We start from the raw sequence: 23122 nt of genomic DNA on the forward strand, positions 1-23122 counted from the left end.
TGCTGTGGTTCCTAAAAAAATGGTTTTGCAAATTTTGCTTTAAAAATGAGAAACAGCTGGACAACTTTTAACCCTTACAACTTCCTAACAAAAAAATATGTTTCAAAAATTGTGCTGATGTGAAGTAGACATGTGGGAAATGTTATGTATTAACTACTTTGTGTGACATGACTCTGATTTAAGGGCATAAAAATAAAGTTTTGAAAATTGCAAAATTTTCACCTAATTTCTGATTTTTTCACAAATAAATGTCATATCAAAGAAATGAAAGACACTAAAGAATACAACTTTATAATCCTTAGGGGGCTGACAATAATCTAAGCGCTCCCTCCTATAACAACTCTCCCTGACCTGCTTCCTGAGGACAGTGTGCCGAGCATCGTGTCACTGGGTCTTCTATAAACCCGCTAACGTGATGAGGCCGGACAGTCACAGTAATACCAGTAGCCAACATGGCTGCAACACTACCATGTATGGCGGGCAATCCCCGCATGTTTATTGGCTAGGAACTCGAGCACGGCACTCCATCACCTGCGATACCCCAGTAACAAGCTTGTCCGAGCTCCTGATGCCGGATCGAGTAGTGGAGAGCGGCTCACTTATCACTAGTATCTACATTATTGTGCTGGAGCTAGGAGAGGAATCATTGCATTGAGGGAGAACTTCTCTGGGCTTCTGTCCTCTCATCCTGCAGGTGTCTGAGTGGGTCTAATGTGGAACCAGCGAAGCCGCATTCTGTCCACAGCGGTTACCTCACTGCTCACACCACACAGGGACCCCAAAGGAGTCTCCTCAGTGCTGAAGGGATTAATGTCCCCAAAATCCCCACGCTAATAGGGAATCTCCAGCACCTACCTTCACCCACAGGGCCGCACACCACATTATGGCTGCTCACGTGATCACGGGCCTCAGTGTATGCAGGACACTGCTGTGCTGACAAGTATTCAGCTCCTCTGCTGGTGCTGCTCCTTTAAAGGGACTCTGTCACCTGAATTTGGAGGGAACAATTTTCAGTCATAGGGGCGGGGTTTTTGGGTGTTTTATTCACCCTTTCCTTACCCGCTGGCTGCATGCTGGCTGCAATATTGGATTGAAGTTCATTCTCTGTCCTCCATAGTACACGCCTGCGCAAGGCAAGATTGCCTTGTGCAGGCATGTACTACGGGATTACTCTCCTGTGCTCTCTATGAATATCTCCTCTAGGATATTCTGTGTATTTGTCCCACAGAGCCCGGGGATTGGAAGGTTCACAGGTTGTAGTTATTATAGGGAGCAGGTTAGAAGATGAGGTGGAAAGCGAGTGAGGGACTCCTTCTGCAATGTCCTGTCCCAGTGTGGACCATCTTCGATCAGACCACGCTTTTGGCATGGCCTCCCTGTGTTTGTTGGTTCAGTTGAATGAAGACGCTCGCTTTCCACCTTGGCATACAGATCTAGTATACATTGATGAGAAAGTTGCCTTGTGTTGATAGAAAAATCTGTGCAAATTCAAAGCAATGTCTTTCTGTCTCAGGTATAGCTTCACAATGTCGATCAACTTGTATCTGTTCATCTCCCGAACAGTAAATTTGCAAAAATGTTGGGTCTTGATTTTCTACAGGAAGCATCAAACCTTTTTTCTGATATATTTGCCTCAGGACTTTAAAAGTCGGCATAAATCCTGCTTCCTTGAGTCCAGCTGTCCTACCAAAGGATGTTATCTGGAAAGATGAATTGTATCTACTAATACTTAACAGTAAATGCTTAGACTCATGAGTTGTTCCTGATATGTATGAAAGAAGTGGTTCATGAGATAGACTTAAAAGTGGCAAACTGACATTACCATTGCCCACCACATAGCAGGCGGTATAAAGATAAACATTTTTGCTTGACAATGTTCTCATATTACGTCCATTCTGCTTATTATGACTGTCAGATGTGACCTATAGTCCTGAATTGGGTCGTAGTGAAACGCTTCCAAACTCAGGTCATCCTGCCTACGTCATTTTGACAACATTCGTCCTTTTGTTCAGATGCCTTTGATTCAGCCTGTTTATTTCATTTCCTTTCAAGCCAGGACTAACATTATTCACTTGTCTCAGTTGTTTGACAGTTTTGGTTTCTTAGCTTTTGGATTAGTTTGCCCAATAGATAGTCGTTTTTTGGTCGGCATTTTAAAAAAACAGCTCTTAGTATTATGACCCTTAGTAATCACCTCACACTGATCAGAGATGTAGTAGGTGAATCTATATATATAAAGCAGGAAATGTGAGACTACCTCACAGTCAGACTGTTCTAGTTGTCCATAGTAACCAATCAGAGCTCAGTTTCCACTTTATATCAGTAGCTTCAATGCTGAAAGCTGCAGTCTGGTTGCTATAGGTAATGATCTTACTGTGAGGCAATTTTCCTAAATGAGGCCCCAGTTACTTCTACAACATCCATTGCTATAATTACAGGCTTATAGGTACCTTCACACTAAACGATATCGCTAGCGATCCATGACGTTGCAGCGTCCTGGCTAGCGATATCGTTTAGTTTGACAGGCAGCAGCGATCAGGATCCTGCTGTGATATCGCTGGTCGTTGAAGAAAGTTCAGAACTTTATTTGGTCGTCAGACCGGTGTTTATCGTCAGGTTTGACACCAAAAGCAACGATACCAGCGATGTTTTACGCTGGTAACCAGGGTAAATATCGGGTTACTAAGCGCAGGGCCGCTTAGTAACCCGATGTTTACCCTGGTTACCAGCGTAAAAGTAAAAAAAACAAACAGTACATACTCACCTGCGCGTCCCCCGCCGTCCGCTTCCTGCTCTGACTGATCGCCGTAAAGTGAAAGTGAAAGCACAGTGGTGACGTCACCGCTGTGCTGTTAGGGCCGGCGCTCAGTCAGTGCAGGAAGCGGACGCCGGGGGACGCGCAGGTGAGTATGTAGTGTTTGTTTTTTTTACTTTTACGCTGGTAACCAGGGTAAACATCGGGTTACTAAACGCGGCCCTGCGCTTAGCAACCCGATGTTTACCCTGGTTACCCGGGGACCTCAGCATCGTTGGTCGCTGGAGAGCAGTCTGTGTGACAGCTCTCCAGCGACCAAACAGCGACGCTGCAGCGATCGGCATCGTTGTCGCTATCGCTGCAGCGTCGCTTAATGTGAAGGTACCTTTAGGCTATGTGCACAGGTTGCAGATTTGACTGTGGAATTTTCTGTGCAGATCCTGCATTTCTTGGCAGAAAACGCAGGTCAGAATCTGCACCTTTTTTTGGTATGTGCACACATTGGAGATTTTTGTGCAGATCTCTATAATGGAATGGGTGCAAAAATGCAGCAGATCTGCACAAAGAATTGACTTGGTCCTTTTTTTAATCTGCTGTGTTTTCCGTGTAGATTTTTCCGCACCATTAGCACAGTATTTTTTTTGCCATTGATTTACATTATACTGTAAATCACTTGTAGATCTGCAACGTTTCCGCGCGGAAGAAAAAGCTGTACTTCTGCTCGAAATCTGCAACGTGTGCACATAGCCTTAGAGTGACTTATCAGGTTACCCACCTTAGCGAATATATGGTTGCTGCCCCTTTAAGAACAACTCTTTGGGCCCTCTCCTTCTAGATCTTTAGGACCTTTTGGGCAACAACTGTCGTTTTGCATTCAACACACAAACACACATTTTATCCTTTATTTCTATAGATTCTTAATTCTGAGGGCCAAATCTTGTGAAGGGGGGATATTTTGAGTTTTAATGTTTGCAGTAATTTTAGTCTGGTGTTAAATTCGGGCCGTGCAAAATTTTCCTAAAACCAGGTGAAAAATATAGTTTTGTGTCCCACGGGCTACCGCACACAGATTTTCTGCTTTATATATATGGATTATAAAAAAGAAAACTAAATACTGTAGAATAATAAATCTCCTCATATGTTTCCCTTATTATCTCCAGAAATTGTATTATTACACAGGATTTTATGATGTTACATCGGCTCATCTTCTCGTTCAGGTCTCTACATTATTGGATCCGCTCAGTGAAGATCTATATAAGAAAATTTTCCTAATTTACCCATCAATGATTGATATGGACAGAGACAAGATGGCGGAGAGGATATTACACTTCACCCTAGAGATCCTCTTCCGGCTTACTGGAGAGGTGAGAGATCCTGATGACGTCACATTACATCATTCTTATCTATGGGAATAACAGATGGACAGAACTGGAGAGGTGAGGACTCTGGAAATGTCTGTAGTGAGATTTATTAATGTGTCTCTCCATAACCAGGATTACACAGTGGTGAAGAAGACCTCTAGTGAGCGCTGTCAGGACCCTGTGTCTGAGGGATGGGGAAGACTCCTTAGCCCAATCACGGGGCCTCCACATCACCCCCTGATACGTGAGGACATCAATGATCAGAAGATCCTAGAACTCACCTACAAGATGATTGAGCTGCTGATTGGAGAGGTGACACTGCTGGGAATGCTGGGACATTATACAGTAACGCTATGATGGGATCAAGGGGATGACGGTATCATTGTATGTGTCAGGTTCCTATAAGGTGTCAGGATGTCGCCGTCTATTTCTCCATGGAGGAGTGGGAGTATTTAGAAGGACACAAAGATCTGTACAAGGACGTCATGATGGAGGTTCCTCAACCCCTGACATCACCAGGTAATAGACAGGACTAAATACACACGGCCTATAATTATCTGTATGTAAAGAATGAATTCAGTCCCTGTATGTGTTTCCTTCAGATCTATCCAGAAAGAGGACAACGCCAGAGAGATATCCCCGTCCTCTTATTCCACAGAACTGTAAACAAGATCCCAATGTTCCTCAGGATCATCAGGTAGATGGAGAGAAGGTGTCATGAGATCTCCCCTATGATGTGTAGATGGCTGTGAAGGTCTTGTGCTCAGTCTTGTTTTATCCACCAGTATTATATGTTTTATATTTGTGTAATGAGAACGGTGGAGATGACAGGATTAGAGCTGAATATAGATGTGACCTCTCCATCTGTCTGTGACTTTTACAACATTTGTTTCAGGGTGAAGATCTGACCCATATTAATACTACAGAGATATATGTGAGGGGTGATGAGTGGTGTAAAGAGGAGTTTCTTACATATGACTACCCAGGTGAGTAGTAACCACTAAATGCAGAGAAGTCACAGATTCTTCTCGGCTACCGACTGTGGCTGCGTTATCGGTGTTGTAGTACGTCCGTACCACAATCACCATTTTGCTTTGGAACATGACATATTCAATCACCCAAAACTGTTCAAATTACTTTAGGTATTGAAAGCCTTCTTCTATAGAACTTGCAACCTGGAGGATCCACCTACTCTATGGGTTTAGAAGATGCTGACCCTTACCTGCCCAGATCTGTAAACTACATAGCCAAATTACAGCGTACGTGGAATGTGCTCACAAGTAAAAAAAAAATCACTTTAAGAAAAATATTATGATGGGTCTGTAAGGCCTCTTTCACACTTCTGTCTATCAGCTCCCGTCGAGATACGTCGATTTTTGAGAATACAGGATTTGCAGGATCCTGCATTTTCTCATAGACTTGTATTAGCGACGGATTGTGATGGATGGCCATCCGTTTCATCCGTCATGCGCTGGATCCTGCGTAAAAAAAAGGTCCGTCGGGCAAAGAAAACGTTCAGAGGAACGTTTTTTCTGCATGTGGGAAAATCGGTCAGTGACGCATCCTGCGCTGCCCGTCACTGACTACAATGGAAGCCTATGGGCGCAGGATGCGTCTCTGACTGTGCAAAGCAGGAATCCAGCGACGGGTCCCTTCTTTTCAAACTGAGCATGCGTGGAAGAATTTCCCGTCAGGGAAACTCTCTCTCGCTCGATTTCTCTTTTTACTATTGATGCTGCCTATGCAGCATCTATAGTAACAAGATATAATGTTAAAAATAATTAAAAAGATAAAAAAATCGCAATATTCTCACCTACCGGAGTCCCGCGCAGTGTTACCGATGTTCTCGGCACTAGTATTCCTAGTAATACATTGCGAAATCTTGCGAGACCGCGACTTCTCGCGAGATTTTGCAATGTATTACTAGGAACGCTAACTGCCAGGAGCATCGGTAACGCTGCGTGGGACGCCGGTAGGTGAGAATATTGATTTTTTTTTTTAAATTATTATTTTTAACCTGGTTTGTGTTGTGTATGCATTTTCGCAGCAGAAAACCGCTGCAAAGACGCAAACACAACAGGTGCACATAGCCTCGACGGGTCCATCAGAAACATGGGTCCAGTGCACCTGTCACATACGTTTTGACACTATTTTGTTAACGTCCGTCGCTACGTCTCGGCGACGCAGCAGGACTGGAGAGTCCCGACGGAAATGTGAAAGAAGCTTAAGAGAAAGCAGAGGGTAATGATGCTGTTGGCTCCCTCGAACCCTGATATCTTATTGGATAAATCTACCTTCTCCCCTTCTCTGCTGCTGAATGTGCTCAAGACCAGGTCCAGTCTTTCTGGCCAAACTTTGCTTTTATGATTGACAACATTAAATGTGCAGCGAGGGCAAGTGTGAATTTCTGTACTATAACAGCTGAGTTTCCCTTTCTACTGAATTTTCAATTTATTTTTAAACCGACTAACTTCATGGAAGATTGTGATAAACTACATATATCATGGCACAGGTGTAATGTTTTACATCTCTAAGCTGTGCGTGGCTAATGTACATTTATTCATGCTTGCAGTAGATGTGTTGGCATGGCTCGAGCCCTGGTTTCATGGATTCCCTCCACGTCATGAATTCCATTATGTTTTCCATCCTAAGGAATTCAGAGTACTGCACAATCTCTCCTGAAATGAGGAGCACTAATACTTTCTCTACTCTTCTGGTCAGAACTCACAGTAGCTCCAATGGTCCATTATAAATTAGTGCAACTCCAGCTTTAGTTTGGAGCTCTCCCCTTAAACATATGTTGTTGATAAGATGCAACATAGAATAAAAAAAAAAATTTTTTTATAAGTTCATTCTGTATAATAGTTTAATTTGTGGTGGGATCGGTCTGCCTCACTTATGTGAGTCTACAATTCCCTGGTATCTTTAAAAAAAGGTCTCTATTTCCTCTGCCAAATGCTTAAGATCTAAATTTAAGACACCTCAGCTCTGCACTATTATAAAAAGTTCTCTTTAAATGTCTAAAATTTCTTATTGAAACTCATCCGACAGAAAATATTGGCCCTTACGATAGTTTAGATTGCCAAGAGCCACCAAGCCCCGTACTCTAATTACCCCAGAGAGGTTTCACCACTAGTTACTAATTATTTTTTTTTAAAGAAGACTGTTGCGTTTGATCATTTCCGTAGATGTGTTGTCTATATTCAGTTTTTGACTACAGTAGTTATTGCCAAAAATAGGGAGGAGGAGGAGGTTCCCCATTGACTTGCATTGGGTTTCGGTCGATCCTCGACTCGATCCTAAAAAAGTAAAAGTTGCTCAACCCTAGTGATAACTTTGGAATTCTTCACAAAGGATAATAGGAAACAAATGGAACTAACAAATTATTTTTTAATTTCTCTTGAATCCGACAATGCCCTATAAACGGTTGTACACTACTGTCTGGGCACATGGCAAGTTAAGAAGAGAAGGCGCAGTCTGCAAGACTGCATGTGAGGTCAGGCGGCCAGGGCTCACTGCGCCTGCCTTAGTCAGTACCGAAGAACATTTGAGTGACTGAAGTGTGGCGGTTGCAGCAGAGGGGTTAAGACCTGCCTCCAGGGCTAAAGAGAGGTATTTTGGCAAAATTATAAAATGCTTTATTTTGGCTATCACTGCACCACAAACTAAAAGAGCCACGTTGTTAGAATGCAGCATTACTGCTGAACAAGGTGGCTCTTTTAGTTTATAACGGCTGGAGCTGGTGACAGAGTCCTTTTAAGAAAATACAATTTTTGGTTAAAATATTTCCAACATTCAGAACATGAAAAAGGCATTGCCTGTGTGTGACCTTTTGGAAGTTTATTAAAAGTTGATTTCCGTGTAAAACATTTCCGACATTAAGAACATAAAAAAGCCTTTTCCCCTTTGTGAATTCTTCGACTAATGTGTAGATTATTTCTTCACAAAACATTTCTCACATTCTGAACAATAAAAACACTTCTACACTGTGTGGGTTCTCTTGTGCCTATCAAGGTCTGCTTTTCGGTTAAAACATTTCTCACATTCTAAACATGAAAAAGGCTTCTCTCCTGTGTGAGTTCTCTGGTGCATAATAAGATGCCATTTCTGGGTAAAACATTTCCCACATTCTGAACAGCAAAAAGGCTTCTCCCCTGTGTGAGTTTTCTGGTGCTTATCAAAATCTGATTTCTGGTTAAAACTTTTCCCACATTCTGAACATGAAAAAGGCTTCTCCTCTGTGTGAGTTATTTGGTGAATAACAAGACCCCGTTTATGGTTAAAACATTTCCCACATTCTGAACAGCAAAAAGGCTTCTCCCCTGTGTGAGTCCTCTGGTGTATAACAACATTTAATTTCCGTTTAAAACATTTCCCACATTCTGAACATGAATAAGGCTTCTCCCCTGTGTGAGTCCTCTGGTGTATAACAACATTTGATTTCCGTTTAAAACATTTCCCACATTCTGAACATGAATAAGGCTTCTCCCCTGTGTGAATTCTCATGTGTATAACACATTCTGATTTCTGGTTAAAACATTTCCCACATTCTGAACATGAAAAAGGCTTCTCCCCTGTGTGAGTTCTCCAGTGGCTATCAAGATGGGCTTTCCTGTTAAAACATTTCCCACATTCTGAACATGAAAAAGGCTTCTCCTCTGTGTGAGTTCTCTGGTGGCTATGAAGATGCGCTTTACTGTTAAAACATTTCCCACATTCTGAACATGAAAAAGGTTTCTCCCCTGTGTGAGTTCTTTGATGTGTAAAAAGAGCTGATTTATCTCGAAAACATTTCAAACATTCTGAACATAAAAAAGACTTCTCCTCTGTGTGAGATCTTTGGTGGCTATCAAGAGACGCTTTCTGGTTAAAATATTTCCCACACTTGGAACAAGAAAACCTGTTCTTCGCTGTGTGAATTTTTCGATGTTTAAGAAAAGACTTTTCGAGGGGAAAACTATTTCCATATTCTGAACGTGAAAATGGCTTCTTTGCTTTAGAAGCAATGCATTTTTTAATGCTTCTTTTATTACTTTGATTTTCCTTAGTAGTCGGTAATGAATCAAAAGACAAGACCCGTTTCAAAGGATCAGATGACAGATCTTTGTTGTGAAGGGATGATGGTATATCTGGAGTAATGGAGTCCACTTCAGTAGTATCCTGTGGGATCTCAAGATCATCTGATTTAAAAATTGAAGATTTCAGCTGTACCTCTGATTTCCTGGTACAGACATCTGCCAAAAATAAAACCAATATTTAGTTTTGAATAAAATATCCTTAAATTTTATATTTTTGAACATTTCTTCTCACACTATCCATAAAAATAGCAAGTTATGTAATAATCTTAAATTATTCATCAAGAAAATTTTTGGTGGCGACGGTCCGACGCAACCGTCGCACGACGGTTGCGACGTGTGGCAATGCGTCGCACTGCGTCACTACTAAAAGTCTATGGAGAAAAAACACATCCTGCAAGCAATTTTGCAGGATGCGTTTTTTCTGCAAAACGACGCATAGCGACGTGCAGTGCATGACGCTAGTGTGAAAGAGGCCTTAGGCTACTTTCACACTAGCGTCGTGCACTGCACGTCGCTGTGTTATGTTGCGGCGCACCGACGCTAGCTGTGAAAGCGCCACACAACGGGGGCAGCGGATGCAGTTTTCCAACGCATGCGCTGCCCCATTGTGATGTGCGGGGAGGCGGGGGCGGAGTTCCGGCATCGCATGCGTGGTCGGAAATGCTGCAGACGACGCACCAAAAAACGTTATCCTTTATGAAGAATTTGAAAGTTATCACCAAATAAATTGACACACGTCAGATTGAAAAAATGGACCCTGATTAAGAACAAAAAACTGAGTGCCGGAAATGGTCAAATCAGATTATTTTGGACCCTTACTACTGTAGTCAAAAACTGCGAGTATACACAACAACACATCTACTGACATGATCAAACGCAACAGTCTTCATCAATAAAAAATGAGTAACTAGTGGTAAAACCTCTTGGGGTAATTTGAGTATGTGACTCTTAATTTAAACTATCGTAAGGGCCAATATTTTCTGTCAGAGGAATTTCAAGAGGAAATCTTGGGCATTTGGCAGAAGAAATTGAGACTTGTTTTAAAGACTACCAGACTCATAGAAGAGAGGCAGAGCAATCCAAACTATCAGACAGAATGAACCTGTAAAAAAAGAATTTTTTAAATTTAACATTTAACAACAACATATGTTTGAGGGGAGAACGCCAACTCTAAACCGGAGTTGCACACATTTATAGTGGACTACTGGAGTTACTGACCAGAAGAGTAGAGAAAGTATTAGCACCCCCCATTTCAGGAGAGATTGTGCAGTGATCTGAATTCCTTAGGATAGAAAACATAATGTAATTTATGACGCAGAGTGATTCCATGAAACCAGGGCTCGAGCCATGCCAACACATCTCCTGCAGGCGTGAATAATGTATATTACAGCCAACAGCCACGCACAGCTTAGAGATATATCATGGCACAGGTGTAATGTTTTTTATGTAGTTTTTCACAATCCTGTTTGAAGTTAGTCAGTTTTAAATGGAAATGAAAAGTCAGGATAAAGGGAAACTCTGTGGTTATTGTAAAGAAACTCACACTTGACCCTCACTGCACATTCAAAGTTGTCAATCATAAAAGTGAAGTTTGTCCAGAAAGACTGGACCTGGTCTTGTAGGGACCATATGAGCACATTCAGCAGCACAGAAGGGAGAGAAGGTAGATTCATCAAATAAGATATCAGAGTTCTAGGAAGCCAACAGCATCATTACCCTCCACTTTCTCTTAGAGATCCATCACAATGTTTTTCTTCAAGTGATTTTCTAACTTGTCAGCACATTCTATGTACGCTGTCATTTGGCTTTGTAGTTAACAGATCTACGCAGGTAATGGTCAGCATCACCTAATCCTAGAGGGTAGGTGTATCTTCCAGGTTGTAAGTTCTATAGAAAAGGGCTTTCAATGCCCAAAGTCATTTGTGCAGCTTGGGGTGAAGGATATTGTTGTGGTCTAGATGCAAAATGGTGATCACATGATTGTGACACGACCAGAATAGACAATAGATAAAGCAGCCACAGCCAGGGACTAGGAAGAATCTGTTACTTCTCTGCATTTAGTGGTTACTACTTACCTGGGTGGTCATGTGTAGGAACTTCCTTCTTACACCACTCATCACCCCTCACATATGTCTCTGTAGTATTAATATGGGTCAGATCTTCACCCTGAAACAGATTGTGTAAAAGTCACAGACAGATGGAGAAGTCACATCTATGATCAGCTCTAATCCGGCCATCTCCACCGTTCACATTACACAAGTATAAAACATATACAGTGGCTTACGAAAGTATTCAGACCCCTGGAACTTTTCAACCTTTTCCCACATATCATGCTTCGAACATAAAGATACCAAATGTACATTTTTGGTGAAGAATGAACAATAAGTGGAACACAATTGTGAAGTTGAACAAAATTTATTGGTTATTTTAAATTTTTGTGGAAATTCAAAAACTGAAAAATGGGGCGTGCAATATTATTCGGCCCCTTTACTTTCAGTGCAGCAAACTCACTCCAGAAGTTCAATGTGGATCTCTGAATGGTCCAATGTTGTCCTAGATGCCTAATGATGATAAATATAATCCATCTGTGTGTAATCAAGTCTCCGTATAAATGCACCTGCTCTGTGATAGTCTCAGGGTTCTGTTTGAAGCACAGAGAACATAATGGAGACCAAAGGAACACAACAGGCAGGTCCGTGATACACTGTTGTGGAGAATTTTAAAGCTGGATTTGGATACAAAATGATTTCCAAAAGTTTAGACATCCAAAGGAGCACTGTGCAAGCGATCATATTGAAATGGAAGGAGTATCATACCACTGCAAATCTACCAAGACCCTCTAAACTTTCATCTCAAACAAGGAGAAGACTGATCAGAGATGAAGCCAAGAGGCCCATGATCACTCTGGATGAACTGCAGAGATCTACAGCTGAGGTGGGACAGTCTGTCCAACAATCAGTCGTACACTGCACAAATCTGGCCTTTATGGAAGAGTGGCAAGAAGAAAGACATTTCACAAAGATATCCATAAAAAGTGTCATTTAAAGTTTGCAACAAGCCACCTAGGAGACACACCAAACATGTGGAAGAAGGTGCTCCGGTCAGATGAAACCAAAATCGAACTTTTTGGCAATAATTAGTGTTGAGCATTCCGATACCGCAAGTATCGGGTATCGGCCGATACTTGCGGGTATCGGAATTCCGATACCGAGATCCGATACTTTTGTGATATCGGGAATCGGTATCGGGATTACTATCAATGTGTAAAAGAAAGAATTAAAATAAAAAATAGGGATATACTCACCTCTCCGACGCAGCCTGCACCTCACCGAGGGAACCGGCAGCGTTCTTTGCTTAAAATGCGCGCGTTTACTGCCTTCCGTGACGTCACGGCTTCTGATTGGTCGCGTGCCGCCCATGTGACCACGACGCGACCAATCACAACAAGCCGTGACGTAATTTTCAGGTCCTGAATGCCTAATTCTAGGCATTCAGGATTTGAAAATTACGTCACGGCTTGTGATTGGTCGCGTCGCGGTCACATGGGTGACGCGACCAATCACAAGCCGTGACGTCAAGGAAGGCAGTAAACGCGCGCATTTTAAAATTACGTCACGGCTTCTTATTGGTCGCGTGCCGCCCATGTGACCGCGACACGACCAATCACAAGCCGTGACGTAATGTTCAGGTGCTGAATGCCTAATCTAGGCATTCAGGACCTGAAAATTACGTCACGGCTTGTGATTGGTCGCGTCGCGGTCACATGGGCGGCACGCGACCAATCAGAAGCCGTGACGTAATTTTAAAATGCACGCGTTTACTGTCTCCCATGACGTCACGGCTTGTGATTGGTCGCGTCGCGGTCACATGGGCGGCACGCGACCAATCAGAAGCCGTGACGTAATTTTAAAATGCACGTGTTTACTGCCTCCCGTGACGTCACGGCTTGTGATTGGTTGCGTCGCGGTCACATGGGCGGCACGCGACCAATCACAAGCCGTGACGTCACGGAAGGCAGTAAACGCGCGCATTTTAAGCAAAGAAGGCTCCCGGTTACGGCGGTAAAGTCCAGGCTGCGTCGGAGAGGTGAGTATATCAATATTTTTTATTTTAATTCTTTATTTTACACATTAATATGGATCCCAGGGCCTGAAGGAGAGTTTCCTCTCCTTCAGACCCTGGGAACCATCAGGGATACCGTCCGATACTTGAGTCCCATTGACTTGTATTCAGGGTGGATTGATTTAAATCACGCCGATTTAAATCATGATTTAAATCACGATTTAAATCAAAAGATTTTTTTCTATTTAAATCGGATCGATTTAAATCATGATTTTAATCATGATTTAAATCACTGATTTAAATCAAAAGGTTTTTTTTAATATAAATCACGATTAAAATGAGAAGTGAGAGCAGTGCGCATGTGCGCCCATAGTTACACGGACGAAACTAGGGGCAACGATCTAACGCCAGGGTGAGGGGGGGACCCCAAAGTAAGTAAAAATCTTTTTTGTTTTACTATATGGCAATAGGTAGGTGTTTAAAAGCAGCATGTCTTAATTGTATAAACTATTAATAGCCTCCACATTTTGTTCATACTGCCCCTTTAATTCCACACTTCTAGCTTGGTTTCACTTTTGGTTTAGTTTCTTTTTCCATTCAGTTGACATGCCCAAACTTGTTGGATAGTCAGCATCCTACAGAAACCTCTGGAAGAGCATGGCATTGTGAATGTTACACATATACAGCCTTTATTCTACTGAGTTAAACAACTCAGCTTTATCTCATGATGGAAGAACCTTTGGATGGTAAAATATTTTCCTCAAAAAGCAGTTTATTGAAAAAAATCCGATTTAAATCAAAAAAATCCGATTTAAATAAAAAAAATCCGATTTTTTTGATTTTTTTAAAAAAACATTGATTTTTATCCACCCTGCTTGTATTGGTATCGGGTATCGGTATCGGATTAGATCCAATACTTTGCCGGTATCGGCCGATACTTTCCGATACCGATACTTTCAAGTATCGGACGGTATCGCTCAACACTAGCAACAATGCCAAACAATATGTTTGGCGTAAAGGCAACACAGCTCATCAACCTTAACACACCATCCTCACTGTCAAACATGGTGGTGGCAGCATTATGGTTTGGGCCTGCTTTTCTTCAGCAGGGACAGGGAAGATGGTTAAAATTGATGGGAAGATGGATGGAGCCAAATACAGGGCGATTCTTGAAGAAAACCTGTTGGAGTCTGCAAAAGACCTGAGACTGGGATGGAGATTTTCTTCCAACAAGACAATGATCCCAAACATAAAACAAAATCTACAATGGAATGGTTCACAAATAAACATATACAGATGTTTGAATAGCCAAGTCAAAGTCCAGACCTCAATCCAATTGAGAATCTGTGGAAAGAGCTGAAAACTGCTGTTCACAAACGATGTCCATCAAACCTCACTGAGCTTGAGCTGTTGCCAAGGAAGAATAGGCAAGAATTTCAGTCTCTCGCTGTACAAAACTGATAGAGACATACCCCAAGCGACTTGCAGCTGTAATCGCAGCAAAAGGTGGCATAACAAAGTATTAAGTTAAAGGGGCTGAATAATTTTGCACGTCCCACTTTTCAGCTTTAGAATTTCCACAAAAATTTAAAATAACTAATACATTTCGTTCAACTTCACTATTGTGTTCCACTTGTTATTGATTCTTCACAAAAAAATTTACATTTGGTATTTTTATGTTTGAACCATGATATGGGGGAAAAGGTTGAAAAGTTCCAGGGGGCCGAATACATTCGCAAGGCACTGTAATACTGTACTAGCCTGGCTTAAATAAATTGTATGGATCAAAAAAACCAATGATCAAAAAGTACCAATAGTCCACCGTGCCACAGCCGCGATTGCTCATCACCATGGCATAATCCCCTGATGAATCTACTCAGGAAGAAACGCGTCGGGAGGCATATTCGAAGCAAGAGACCCCGAGACGGATGTGTGTGAAAACCGCCAGGGAGTCCTGAAAGACTCAACGCTGCACGAGGAGTATGATGACTACCAGTAGCAGCAGATGAGTATATTTTGAATAGGTGGACACAATATGAGATCCCACTAGGCGGCCGTTGCGGACATACACCCTGAGTGGTTTCCGGTAGTGGAAAACGGTGTTATTGTCTGTTTAGCCAAGGTTTGGGAAACGTTCAGTCCATCTAGGACCCAAGGTATCTAAGGTCATATGTTGATTTGCATATATGGTATATCGCATATGAACACTGCTATTAGTATTGCATTTTACATCCCCCACAAAGGAGCTCCGTGAGAGGCGTCCCCAGTCATACCCAGCGTATCAGAGCGGATGGTCCCCATCTCGGGGGAGAGTGTTACCACCATTGTCCATCTGATTACATTGGTAGGGGAGATTTCCTCGGCTGCGGCACGGTGGACTCAACCGTAGTTGGGCAGTTTATCTCTGTTTCCAATGGTGGCCATGAATAGGTCCCCAGGGATGATTTAAAGCAGTGATTTTTATATGGTTCGTTCGTTTTGTGTTGTCTGTGTATGTCAGCACTAGCACATTTGTGACACTGTTTGTTTACACCACTTTTTATCGAGTAACATAGTAAAAGTTACGTTTTAATGCTTCTATTATTTCAAAAACTTGCTGATATTGGCACTGTAATACTGGTGGATAAAACAAGACTGAGCACAAGACCTTCACAGCCATCTACAGATCATAGGGGAGATCTCATGACACCTTCTCTCCAACTACCTGATGATCCTGAGGAACATTGGGATCTTCTTCTTTACAGTCCTGTGGCAGAAGAGGAGGAGGAGGACATATCTCTGGTATTGTTCTCTTACTGGATAGAACTGGAGGAAACACATACAGGGACAGAATTAATTATTTACATACAGATAATTATAGGCCGTGTGCATTTAGTCTCGTCTATTACCTGGTGATGTGAGGGGCTGGGGAACCTCCATCATGTCATCATTGTACAGATCTTTGTGTCCTTCTAAAAACTCCCACTCCTCCTTGGAGAAATAGACAGCGACATCCTGACATCTTATAGGAACCTGACACATACAATGATACCATCATCCCATCATCCCCCGGATCCCTTCATAGCGTTACTGTATAATGTCCCAGCATTCCCAGCAGTGTCACCTCTCCAGTCAACAGCTCAATCATCTTGTAGGTGAGTTCTAGGATCTTCTGGTCATTGATGTCCTCATGTCTCAGGGGGTGAGGTGGAGGCACCATGATTATGCTCAGGGGTCTTCCCCATCCCTCAGACACAGGGTCCTGACAGCGCTCACTAGAGGTCTTCTTCACTACTGTGTAATCCTGGTTATGGAGAGACACATTAATAAATCTCACTACAGACATTTCCAGAGTCCTCACCTCTCCAGTTCTGTCCATCTGTTATTCCCATAGATAAGAATGATGTAATGTGACGTCACCAGAATCTCTCACCTCTCCAGTAAGCAGGAAGAGGATCTCTAGGGTAAGGCGTAATATCCTCTCCGCCATCTTGTCTCTGTCCATATCCATCTTTGGCAAATCAGGAAAATTCTCTTATATAGAAGATCTTCACTGAGAGAATCGAAGATTGTAGAGATATGAATGAGAAGAAGATGAGCCAATGTAACATAATAAAAATCCTGTGTAAGAATACAATTAGTGGAGATAATAAGGGAAACATACTGTATCAGGAGGAAGAACATGTATTCTTTAGTCTTGTTTGGACTGGAACATAAGCTGAATTGCTGACCAAAATATCTATTCCATGCTCCCAATCACTGCCTATGTTACTCATTGCTTCGGCAGCTGATTAGCTTTAGGAATTACAAATTCGCTAGGATTGACCAGGAAATACAGAGAATGGCGGGAACCCAAGCAGCAATAAAATTTGTATTATTTTACAACATTCTGTTTTTTTCCTGACATCTAGTAATAAAACCTATATATTTTAGGTCACAGACAACAAGCATTTTTTTCCTCGGAGTCGGCAGCTGAATACGTTTCTCATAGACTCATCTTCCATAACGCTAATTCTCGTCACATTTACTGGAATCGGCATTAGCAATACTGCAGGAGATATTCATTACACGTGACAGGAGAAATAACTACTTAATGATGAGGATGACATCTTCATCTTCTACTACGGCTCTAGAACTACATTTGGCTAGAGTCCGTCACTGACTCCATCACCACCGGCCGTCTATATGAATGTTTCCTGTCTTACCCGCACTGTAATGTTCTGTCAAGTTAGATCTCATGTCTGATTCACACACAGAAGTTTGAGGCTTTTATAAAAGCTTGTTTGTAAGAACAACAAGACAGCAGTTATTTGATGCCAATGTCTCCATGTAGGCTTCCATATAGTACATGTGTAGCACTCCAGGTGACCGGTTGCTACAGTGATGTTCGGGGAAGGTAATGTCATGCTCAGAGGCAATGGAGTTCTCTTCAACAGATAAGGCACACACATGCAACGCATTCTGAATCCAGGTCAGGAGGGGGAGCTCAAGACCCAGATTCAGGGGAGCTTCCCTAAGCTATATGTATCCTGACCTGGAGGAGGAGCTAGGCAGTTGGTCCTAGGAGACAAAGGAGGCTAGTTGGACAGAGAGACTGAAGTGGAAGGACGTCTGGAGCAGACGTGAGAGGCCTGGCAGCCACGACGGAGCTGCAGCCTCTGAAAGGACAGATAACCTGGAAGGGTTGTATGTGGAGTAGCCGGAAGGGAGAGGAACAGCGATCAGAGGGGAACAGTGATAGGACACCCTCAGAATCATAGCGCAGAAGCCGGGTACTGGGAGCCCGAGGCCTTAGTGGAACTGTACGACACTTGGCAGAACCGGAGGGCATAAGATCATACAGACATTGCCCACACCACACCTGAGACGCAGCAGCACCTGAGGAGCCCTGGGCATGATAGATTCCCTGTAAAAAGGCTCAAGCTGCCCGTCATGCAGGCACCTGTCTCAGGACAGGGGGTATAGAGGACTCTGCAGAAAGCTTCAGGCAGCAGGAACTTCATATACAGCAGGCGCTAGTTGGAAAGGCTCATGGACCTCTACTGGAAAAGGGAACCCTCCATTGCTTCTGGGCCAGCCGGACCACCATCATCCGTGCCTGGTACCCTGGCCTGTGGCCTGCCAACTACAGTAAACCAGGTAAAGTCTTACAACTTGTGTCCTCCACTTATTTGTCGGCATTCACCATCTTGTCACACACCTTACTACCCCTGGGGACCCGCTTCACCTGTGGGAAGTGTACCATCAGTGCTGCAGTAACATCCCCCAGAGGACCCCTTTAACGCAGTGTCAGACCCACTACTGACCGAAAACCACAGGTGGTGTCACGAATAGACTACATCATACCAAACCCCTTTAATTGATTCCCAGGGCCACGGACCGGGTCGCAGCCACCGTGACATCCCCTTTAAGACCGGACCCGGTACTGAGTACCTCAAGCCCTGGTAGGGCAACTCATATGAAAAACACCAAAAAAAGTGTGAAAATATTACAAAAATAATTATAGTGAAGTGTTGAGGCACCAAATAGAAAGTTTTTACCCAGTATATGGACACCTAGAACCAATGTTACAACCTCCACTATAATAAATCTTCAGGGTGGTGCATAGACGTGAGACTACTTATAATCAAGAAAACGGAATGATGAAAGTCAGCACTCACCCATTTTAGCAGACACTTTTTAATTTTCTTTTGATTCAGTCAATATTCAAAAAGTGCAACAGTGCTAGCAGCGTGGCGGCCGGCGCAGTGATTTCGAAAAACAGAAATTGTGGAGAAATTATCATTTCTAATTCTGTGTTTCCAGGATTCTTCTTGTGGGAAATGATTGCAATTTTCCCTGTGCAATATATTTTTAGTATTAATAAGTAATAATCCTGTCACTCTATGGACGTTGGTTGTTTGTTTCTTTCCCTTTTCCTTGTTGTTTCTTGTGTAATTTATTATCTTTATGTCATGTATGTGTACTGGTTCTGATATTCGGGATCTTGTTGTCATGTGACAATCACTATATAAGGAACACCTAAGGGATATGACATATGTTTAAAAAAGGCACCCAACCCTTAAACATCGCAAAAGGTGACTTTTCACACTTTAACTCCCTTTCCATGATGTCTCCATGAAACGCTGCTTATGTCGCCAGCTCATGAGTGTCACATCACGTTTCTGACAAGATCTTCTCCTGGATTGTTTAATAGGACTTACAGAGGGAACCAGTCCAGAAAGCAGAAGATCCAGTGAGTATTCAACACATATTCCTGCAAATTCCCTGAAGTGTTATCAATTGTATCAACTAGTGATGAGCGAGGACTAAAACGCTTGAGTGCTCGTTATTTAAATCAAGCAGGTCGGGCGCTCAGAGTCAAGTACCGACTATAATGGAAGTCAATGAAAAAGCATTTTACCAGAAGACCCTAAAAGGAGGACTGGGTGGGCAGGAAAATTGTTGAAATGGATGGAATCAGCGCTCAAATGGAATGGGAACAGCAGTAGAGTGATACTATGTCGCCTTTTTTTCTTCATGTGGTGTAATGTAGAAGTTAGGAAAAATTAAGTAATGTGTTCTGCAAGTGGAGCTCGAGATAACTATTATTTCCTGCAGAGACAAGTCCTGGCTGTAAGAAGTGACGGCTGTCTGTGCTGGATGAAAGTTGAAAGATGAAGGACTTCACCTAGAGACATCAATGGTGAGTCAGTGTGTTACCTATACACTGACACTACACACTGTATACTATATACAGAGCTTCTGTGTATAATGTCACCAGTGATCACTGTATTACCTATACATTATATACAGAGCTCCTGTGTATATCACCAGTGATCACTGTATTACCTGTAAACAGATACTGCATACTAAGTACATATCTCCTGTGTATAATGGCACTTATGGTGATGGTATTGTGTTTTTTTATTACTGATCAGTATTGTATTATTCGGTCACTTTGTGGTGGTAATATGTGGTCTGGACATGGCGTGGTGGTATTTGTTCCTTGTATGTGATATTATTTGGTCACTGGTGGTAATATGTGGTCTGGTCATGGTGCGGTGGTATTTGTTCCTTCTATGTGATATTATTCGGTCACTGGTGGTAATATGTGGTCTGGTCATGGTGTGGTGGTATTTGTCCCTTGTATGTGCTATTTGGTCACTATGTGGTAATAATATGGTGTCTGGTCATGGTGTTGTGGTATTTGTTCCTTGTATGTGATATTATTGGTCATTTTAAAAATTGAAAAATTATTAAAAATATACCTAAATTGTATTGCACATTTAAACAAATATTTAATAGGTTACAGAAGAGTAGAGCCCGGCCAAAAGTGTCTACCCTGTTATGGTGGCGGATTAAAAAATCTTTTGGCCAAAACAAAAGCTGCTGGCTATATGTGTGATCTGGTGATGGGAACTGTTAATGTGTGATACAAACTGTGCGAGAGTACCTCAGGGTACAACCACAGATTTAGTGTCTACAAGGGAAATGATACCCAGATTAACCCCCGCTGAATGCGACCCCCATCCTGGGGGTGAGTGGGAAAATTGTGTGGGAATTGCTGCACCCACTGCTGGATAAGGGTTATCACCTCTACATTGATAACTTTCACACCAGTATCCCCCTCTTCAAGACCCTTTCTGTCAGAAGTACAGTTGCCTGTGGCACCATGTGAAAAAATCAGAGAGGCCTGCCTAAGCCATTAATTGGGCAAATGCTGAGAAAGGGTGAAAGTCGAGCCTAATGCAGCGACAACATGCTGGTGGCCAAGTATAAGGACAAAAGGGATGTTCTTATCTTCACCACAGTACACCGTGACAACAGCTCCCTTGTCACTGCTCGTGGTACCACAACACAAGTCCCCAAACCAGATTGGATCTTGGATTACAATCGGTACATAGGGTGTAGATCTCTCAGATCAGGTCCTCAAACCATACAGTGCCATGCGAAAAGCTAAAGCATGGTACAAAAAATAGGCTATGCACATTGTATTGATATCACTGTACAATGCTTTTGTGCTATTCTGATATGCAGGCGAAACAGGGACCTTCCTTCAGTTTCAGGAGGTAGTCATCAAGTTTCTAATGTTTTGCACTCAGGAAGGTAAGGGTTCTGGTACTTCTGAAACGGATTGTGCCATATTGTCCCAGGACAACATTTTCCAGGACCGGTTCTCCAAACAGCGAAGAAAGGAAGTGTTAGGGTTAGCGGATTGCACTAAATAAAATATAAAATAAAGTGCAATTGCAACCCGGGGTCCACCGTGGGGAGATGATCCTGCTGGTAGAGTGAACAATGATGGAACAAAAGAGTGAGTATTACCTTAACACACCGAGTTAACGCCACACAGAGTGATCGGAACACTGAGTACCAACCTCAGTTACATCACAGAGAGGTACTGCACTAGGAATTCCAAGTACTATACCCTGTTAACATCACAGGAATGGTAGCACGTGGGTTGAAGTTGCTCTGTAACTGAACTGTGCTAACCACACACATGAAAGAAACAGATGCAAAGCCAAGCGGCTAGTTACCCCATTCCTGACGTTGTGCCTGACCGGCACCCTAAGCAAGTAGTAAACTAGAGACTCAGGCGTAGAGCCAAGGGTACGAAACCGCCTAAATGTGCTACCTGCCTGCCATCATGTACAGTCCTTGAGCATAGACAGACTCACACTAACATGCAGTCAGAGTGGTAGAAAAACCACCCACTCTCACCAAAACATAAATGACACTAGCGTGCCCGCTTGTGCCACTGAGAGCCTTTTATACACTAGGCTTCACCCCAAACACTCATGCTTAGTCGGTCAAGACATCACCCGCGGGTCAATCCGTAGCTGCCACATCACCAGAGCAGCGAACATCTGACTGCCAATAAGAAGATGCTACATCAGAGACATGCTACTTGGGATCTATCCCGCGCAGCAGGAGAATCCCAAAGCCCAGCCGGAAGATCAGAAAAACAGTGCAGAGTGTGCTCAAAGAGGGAAATCCAAAAGGACACAATTTACCATTGTGAAACCTGCCCTGAGAATCCTGGTCTTTGAATTAAGGATTGATTCAAAGCGTATAGTGATTTTACTCCACATATGGAGTATCGGCATACTCAGGAGAAACTGGACAACATTGATCGTGGTCTATTTTCTCCTGCTACCCTTTAAAAATAAAAAAAATCCGGGCTAAAAAATAATTTCTCCTACACCTCATTGGGGGACATAGGTCCATGGGTGTTATGCTGCTGCCACTAGGAGGACACTAAGTTAACACATAAAGAATAGCTACTCCTCCTGCTGGCTCTAAGTGAACCAGTTCTTGCTTAGTGTCTGTAGGAGGCACTTGGGTCTGTTTCAGACCCCACCGTTTCTATTTTTATTCTATTTTTTCCCTTAATGGAGCGAATGGGGGCGACAGACCCTTTCTATGTTCCTATCTCCCCCGGACCATCAACAGGCAAGTATGTGGAGCGTTCCTCCCGTATCCTTTCCTGCAACGTTGGATGCCAGCCCTGAGCTCACCTTACAGGCGACGGTTCCTTCGCGTTCCGATCTCCCCCTCCATAGCAGGCGACCACATGGAGTAGCCCTCCATCTACCTCTCCTGGAGCCAGGTGCATAGCCGGACATATTACATATGGCGTCCGTGCAGCCCCCCTTTGTATCACCACTGATATAGCAGATGACCACTGATGGCAGAAGCTCTCCACCCCCTCCCTGACTATGGCGACGGTGGATTGAGCACCGGCCCACCACATCTACCGTGAGTACACTGCGGGGACCAAGGTCCTGGGGGGTCCTGGTCCCCGGGGTATGGAAGGTCCGCACTAGCAGGGCATGAAGCCCGGGTCCGTGGGTATTCCGCAGAGCATTTTTTTATGAGGAGCGCGGCTCAGGATGGCACTGGGG

The 23122-nt window shown here is 43.1% G+C and overlaps 1 protein-coding gene across 5 annotated transcripts in view; it reads right to left on the reverse strand.

Moving 5' to 3' along the window:
* LOC143767679 (uncharacterized) overlaps nt 1-23122 on the reverse strand; it is an 86738-nt gene that overhangs the window by 44891 nt on the left and 18725 nt on the right. The window contains exons 2-7 of one of the 5 annotated variants that reach the window (XM_077256158.1): nt 16669-16856; nt 16360-16539; nt 16145-16268; nt 15961-16061; nt 11270-11360; nt 7940-9350 (exon numbers count right to left, since the gene is read on the reverse strand). The exons of 1 other annotated variant lie outside the window; for it this stretch is intronic. In XM_077256158.1, coding sequence (XP_077112273.1) covers nt 8098-9350; nt 11270-11360; nt 15961-16061; nt 16145-16268; nt 16360-16539; nt 16669-16746 — 1827 coding nt within the window. In that variant the 5' untranslated portion in view covers nt 16747-16856 and the 3' untranslated portion in view covers nt 7940-8097. Of the gene's footprint in view, nt 1-7939; nt 9351-11269; nt 11361-15960; nt 16062-16144; nt 16269-16359; nt 16540-16668; nt 16857-23122 lie in introns of those variants that run through there. 3 more of the 5 variants (XM_077256160.1, XM_077256159.1, XM_077256162.1) reach the window with 3 other exon arrangements.

Source organism: Ranitomeya variabilis, chromosome 4 (assembly GCF_051348905.1).
Source record: "Ranitomeya variabilis isolate aRanVar5 chromosome 4, aRanVar5.hap1, whole genome shotgun sequence".
Lineage (NCBI taxonomy): Eukaryota > Metazoa > Chordata > Amphibia > Anura > Dendrobatidae > Ranitomeya > Ranitomeya variabilis.